Here is a 6,730-nt window from a genome sequence, read left to right on the forward strand (position 1 = left end):
ATGAGAATTAAGAAATTAAGGCAAGCGAGCAAGGAAAGGAAAAAAGGAAAAAAGGCAAGATGAAGAATCTTTTGAGCTTGGTGACCCACCTCATCACCCAATAGATGGGGGCCAAAGTACGAGTGGGCCTTTGTTTTGTATGCTCGTCTCATTCTCATAGTCCCATACACAAAATAATTATGTTACACCATGGTTGACCATTTGAGCGACCGCTTTTATTATATACGTCGAGAGTTCTGGAAGTCAATACAAATTCCTGACGTCGAGAACTAACAGTTAGAGAGATATCTTTAGGTTAAGGAGCGCTCTTAGAGCTAAGGCGTTGAAATTGAGAAGTGCTGAAGGTCCTCTTGAGGCCTTTGCGTCGTTGAAGTCGAGAAGTTCACAAAAGCTCTTTGAAGCCTCTGCGTCGAGGAGTCAAGGTGTTGAAGTCGAGAAGTGCTAAAGGTCCTCTTGAGGCCTTTGCGTCGTTGAAGTCGAGAAGTCCACAAAAGCCTTTTGAAGCCTCTGCGTCGAGGAGTCAAGTATTAGATAAGACCGGGAGATTAAATTAAGATCACATCTCGTCAACTCAAGGAAAGATATATTGTATCAACTACTACTATTGAAGTCAGGAAATCAGGTAGCTGGTAAGAGTGGTTCGCCTGACTGGAAAGCTGTAATCATGGAAATACAACTGCCAAATCCCAGAATTAAGGGATAGAGGATGATCTCCTCAGAAACTGCAAATGGGGTCTCTCATGTGTACAAGACCTATAAATAGAGTAATGGAAATTCATTAAATTAGGAGGACTGACTACTTTACTGCTCCAAGGAGATTGTAATTCTTGTGTTTTATTAATCATCCAAGATTCTTATAACTTCAATATCTATCAAATAACATTTTTGATATCTTGGGGCGGAAGAGCAGAGATCGTCGGGGAAGAAGGAGCGCCAAGGGATGCCGGAGTTGATGGAGTCGAGGACTCGGTACGTGGCCTCTTGCTTGGCGGAGTAGTCTTGCTGGTGCGAAACGACGACGTTGGAGAGGAGGATGGCGAGGAAGAGAGGATGGAATGGAGCCATTCAGAAGTTTTTTTTTTTTTGTTTTTTTTTTGTTTTTTTTTTTGGGAGATGTTGGGTTTTCTGAGGGAAAATGTGAAGAGAAGTGCTCTTTGATAGAGACTTTTTTCAATCACTAGTAAGGAGAGGCACGTGTGTTTTTAAACGGCATAGAAGCATCTATGTTGCATTGTATGTAATGTTTGATTAATTATATAATTTTTATTATTATTATGCTTTAGTAATTTTTTAGCTAAAAAAATGATAAACTTTTACAAAGTTTAATTTAATATTTTGCCGCTCTTACCGATGGAAGGCTAAAACTCTGTATTAACAATTAAAATATTTCTCAAAAATATAAAAATTTATATAAATCAAAATTTTAAAACACTATCATTTTATATTTTATAAAAATAAATGAAAGACAAGAGATCTAATAGAAATAACAAAAAGAGCTGAAGGAAATATAATTATTATTTATATATTAAATAAAAGAATAAGGATTAGATTAATTAAATGTGTGCCTTTAAAAAAAATCAAACGCAAAGTGACGTTTGGTAAGGGGATTCGTACCCTGATTCGAATCATAATTTATAATTTGTTATAGTGTTTTCTCTTATAAAAAATACACGTAAATTAAAAATAATTCTAATATTATAATTCTAATTCATGAACCAAACGTGTGGTAAGTTTTGTTATTTACATTAAATATAATGAGATTTATAATTTGATTAAAGTAAAACACTTTAAGCGTGGCATTCCAAGTGGTAATTATTGTTCAATTTAATGCAAGTGCCACATGGGAAGATATAGAGTGAGAGAGGGAAAGAAAAGGAAGAAAAAACTAAGCAGGCCGGTCCGCCGGTGAAGCAGGCAGGTCAATACTTTCACACTTTTTATATACTTATTATATAGGATAATATCCACTTTTTATATACTTATATAGGATTATAGGATACAGGAAGTAACGTCCAAATGAAACACGTTCTGAGTAATAGTCCACTTATAAAAATTTATTTCTTTTCCATTTTTCTTTATTTCGTTTCTCATAAAAAAGACCAACCCCAACCGTACAATTTCTTTTAGATTTGAGCATAAATGGCCTTTTTTAAAGAATGTTTTTCATAAATAGTCGATATTTTTTAAAATTATAAAACTAAGGGAGCATTTGATATATAATAATGAATAAAAATTATATTATTGAGAAAGTAACGAAGAATAATATGATTTTTAAGAAATATATATTATCATATTTTGTTACATATAAGAATTTAAGATAAAATTTTTAAGAAATTTAAGGATCTGTTTATTTTATCAATTTAAATTTAAATTTTAAATTTAAATTTAAAATTTAAGTTTTATTACAATAAAAATTTTTAAAAAATAATTAAATTTAATTTTTTTACTACAGTAAAAAATTTTCACATAAAATTATATTTAAATTTAAATTAAAAATTTAAATTAATTAACGAACTAAACAGGTTATAAGATAAAATTTTTAAAAATTTATTTTACTGTGTGTTTGATTAGGTAGAGTAATTTTTCTTATCTTTCTCTTCTCTCTCCACCGCAACTGCTCACCATCAAACCCAGATACACAGAGTCTACAAATAACGTTCATGGCCTTCTCCATCACCATTAAGCATCTCTATGCCTCTCTCCAACAAACTTTCTCTCTCTAACTCCTCTGACTGCCTCCGATCCCCAACCGTAGGCCAGAGGAGTTCCTTTGGTATTCGGTAATAGGCTATTGAATGAGCTCTTTAGCCAAAATGGATATTCTCTTTTGTTCTCCCCTCTCTCGCTCCACCAAAGCGCCGCACTCGGAGCGTTGTCGTTGGAAAGTTCAAAGAGTTGCGAGGTCGGCGAAGAGGCCGAGCCAGCCTAGAACAGTGGCGATTTTTCGCAAAGCCTCGACTTCAACGCCATTGAGCGTACGGCGGAGCAATCACGATTGCGACGGAGATTCGTCCTCTGTCGAAGATGAGATAAACAGATCGACAAAGAGAGAAAGAGTAGAGAGAGATTAACGAAAAAGAGAGTAGAAAGAGAGAGATCGGTGGAGATAGAGAGAGTATAGGGTAGGGAGGTGGTGGCCGGTGGCAAGGTGTTGGTGGTGAGAGTGGGCTGTAATTTTCAAGTATTTTAGTGAGATTCTCATAAATATGAAATTCCTGGGCATTTAAAGATTACCCCAATTTAGGGTAAAATGAATCCTATAGGATTTACTTTTTCAGAAATGTAAAAATTGTAATTCTTATATCAAACGTGAGAAAATTTATTAATTAAAATTAGTTAATTAACTGTAAAGTATAAGTCAATAGTTGATACTAATTAACTGTAAAGTATAAGTCAATAGTTGATTACGCATGTAAATAAAACGACAATTTTTATAAAACGGCCATTTTCATAAAAGAAAAAAATAAAAGAAAAATATTCATAAAAAGATGTGATTAAAAAACGCCGTCCAACACATTTTTTTTTTTTTAGCAGTACGCAGCAGATCTGAAAAAAGAAAAAGTAAATTAATAAAATAAAACAAAAAACAAAAAACGAACAAAATCTTCCTTCTATCTTCCCTTACTTCTTCCTCACAACAAACAAGCCGCCGCCTCCTCTCTCGGAAGAACAACGCCGTCGCCGGACCTCCTGAATCCAGAAACTTCGATTCGACAACGCCGCCCACCAGCCCCCGTCTCCGACGAGCCACGCTGCTCTCTCCTCTCTCTCCAAGCAAGACATTTCCGACCGTACCACCCCATTAATCTCCCTTCTCTTCTCCTCCAACCGAGCCGCCGCCCCTCCTTTCTTACCACCCTTCTTTCCCCTTCTGACCACGCCGCCAGCCCCTCCTCTCACTCTGAAGGATTCAATTACGGGCTAGAGAGGTAAGATTCATCATGCGAATATATATATATATATATATATATCTCCTGCCATTAAATCTTCCAACAAATATATATTATAGAACACTACTTAATTATTTGATTTGATATATTTTATTATTGAAAAGGAGAATTACATAGCTCCAGTAGTACTGGCTAGTTAGTACAGAAGAGGCTCAGGCTTAGGTAGCTTATAATATCATGTATTTATTATACAATACAAAAGAGGTCTAGCAAGTGCGAGTGCAGAAGCAGCGATGACGAAAACCCCGACATTTGCCACCAGAGAAACCTTCGTTTTTACAAACTATAGCACAATTGTGGTCTACGACGCATGCTCCTTTGAAGTTGTGACTCTGCGATTCGCACAACCTTCCCTCACTTGCCACTATCATCTCTTCTGCATCACCATACATTAACACACACGCCTTTAATTAATTAACTAGCTTAATATTTAACATCTATATTAATATATATATATATGTATATATGTATATATATAAGATACACACACACACACACCCCCCAAACCTAATTGATGAGTTTAAGTCATACAAACAAAAATTAATTAGATAATGCATATAATTGATATACACATTACACGTATATATGATCTTACGAGATGCCAACAGAATGAATATTATCAATATGTGATCTTACGAGATGCTAAGAGAATGAAGAGCAAGAAAACAACTCCAAAACATTTCCTCTCCATCACCATATTGTTGTACGATCTTCTGTCTCCTATATCTGTTGGATGAGCAGCTCTTACTTATATATGTATGTGTGTATATACTCAAACACAACCTCGCAGTACTATAGTACTATTGTATAGATATATATACACACATCGACATGCATGACACGCTAGCTGGTACATAGCTTTTATGCACGCATCTACATAACACGTAGGGCAAGGCCTGCATAAGCATGATCTGGACGTGTCAGTATAGAAATTACATGCATGCATGCATTGCATTGCATTGCATGCTATCATCAGCCACGAGTCACGGCATTTCTGAATAATGCGGGACTCCTCTTTTGGCTTCATCAGTCTTTGCCAGCTGGATTCCTATCCAGTGCTACTGCCTAGATCTAACAAATGAAATATTGCACAAAATCCATTTTCACATTATTCAGCTTAATTATATCCATAATGTTTCATCACCATTTTGATTACTCATGACCTGTGATTAAATCTGAAACTATTCTGTGTAATTATGCCATCGCTCAAACACGAGGTATGTAGATAGAACATATATAAAAGAAAGAGCTTTAACTCTGTATACCAATTATTCTGTATTTGAATAATCAACGGCAACGGCACCATTGTCGTCCGTAGAATCAACGACAACGCCATCGTCTTATGTTTGTAATGATTATTTGTCGTATTGTTACTATCACTTTACGTTGACAAAACTAAGTGATACACTTTTTTAAACCAACACGTAATGTTACAATTCTTATTCTCTCGCAATGCTACCATTTGTACAGTCTTACATTCGTCACGTGATAATTTTGTTGATCTGCGTGCTTTAATTGTTTTTTAAATCACGTATTTTTTATGTTTCGATTATCATAATGTCGTAAAATTACTAGACCTAATTTGAAATAATTGTTTATATTATTGATACACGGCTAAATCGAGTGAGGTACTAATAATAACACTGAAAAATAAAGTGAGATGAATGACATCAGCCGTGGAGAATGACTTGTCCAACCCAGATGAGTAAACAGCCTTTATCCACAGTAGTTGCCAGGATTAATGGGCCGATCACTTGTTAAATTTAAGGCTCACGTAGGCCATATTGGAACAGGCCACCCAGCTCTGGAACTTGGGAGGCCCAAGCTGTAAGCTTCTTGGAGTATATCAGACCGAAGACTATAGGGCTGTCGTAAAATCGAGGACGTAGAAAAAGAAAAAAATAAATAACAGAAAAGGAAAAACTGAGAAACTTGATTTCATTTCCTTAAAGGTTAAAAAAACATCATTTTAAATCAAAGCTCAACTAAATCTCTAGGCACTTTGAATTATATATATTTCGTTCCTTCTTTACTTTATGTCATTCTCTTAAAATTGTCTCCTTATTTTAATTTTAGAGGAATAAAAACGTCATAAGTGTAAGTATTTTTGAGAAGGGACGTTAATCTTTATGACCTGCATTAAGGGGCAATCCTCTAAGGAGATGATTCTTCTTATGTTTTTCAGGATTCATATTAGTTGACTCATGAGAAGTAATTTTATAAGTTTAATTCTGCATCAAAATACCTAGTCTCATTAGAAGTTAAGTCGTTTAATTAGAGCAAGAGAAAAAAAAAAAAACAACATTTTTAAAATCATGTCAAAAAAGTAAAAAAAAAAAAATTATAAATCATATCAAAAAAGTAAAAAACATTTGAAAAATCATATCGAAAAAGTTTTTAACCAGGGAAAAAAAAAACTTAAATATGGAGATATTCGAAAGGGAATTACTTTAATTAAAGTAAAGTGAGGAAAAAAAATATTTCAAAAAGGAATATTGTAAAAAAAAAATGTAACGGTCAAAAATGTTAGAGAAAAAAGTCAATAAGCAAATGAAAAAATAAAAAAAATAAAACAATGAGAAGAGGAAAAGTTAAAAAAGAAAAAAAAAAGGAATTAAAGATTATATAGAATTTTTGATAAAAAAAAAAGTAGGGACATATTCGAAAAGTATTCTTTTTAATTAAAAAATATTTCAAAGAAGGATAATGTATAAAATAAAAAAATTCTCAAAGAATATTAAGAGAAAAAATAAAAAGACAATAGGCAAAAAAGAAAAAAG

General features: G+C 33.8%; 1 protein-coding gene across 1 annotated transcript; it reads right to left on the minus strand.

The window, feature by feature from the left end:
• Window positions 1-4,038: 4,038 nt before the first annotated feature.
• LOC21396282 (defensin-like protein 1) lies at window positions 4,039-4,716 on the minus strand. The gene is made up of 2 exons (XM_024165652.1): window positions 4,587-4,716; window positions 4,039-4,326 (listed from the first exon to the last, which is right to left on the minus strand). The coding sequence occupies exons 1-2, from the start codon at window positions 4,645-4,647 to the stop codon at window positions 4,157-4,159; spliced, it is 231 nt and encodes a 76-aa protein (XP_024021420.1). The 5' UTR covers window positions 4,648-4,716; the 3' UTR covers window positions 4,039-4,156.
• Between the last annotated feature and the right edge of the window lie 2,014 nt (window positions 4,717-6,730).

This window comes from Morus notabilis, unplaced genomic scaffold (genome assembly GCF_000414095.1).
Source record: "Morus notabilis unplaced genomic scaffold, ASM41409v2 Scaffold1195, whole genome shotgun sequence".
In the NCBI taxonomy this organism is placed as follows: domain Eukaryota; kingdom Viridiplantae; phylum Streptophyta; class Magnoliopsida; order Rosales; family Moraceae; genus Morus; species Morus notabilis.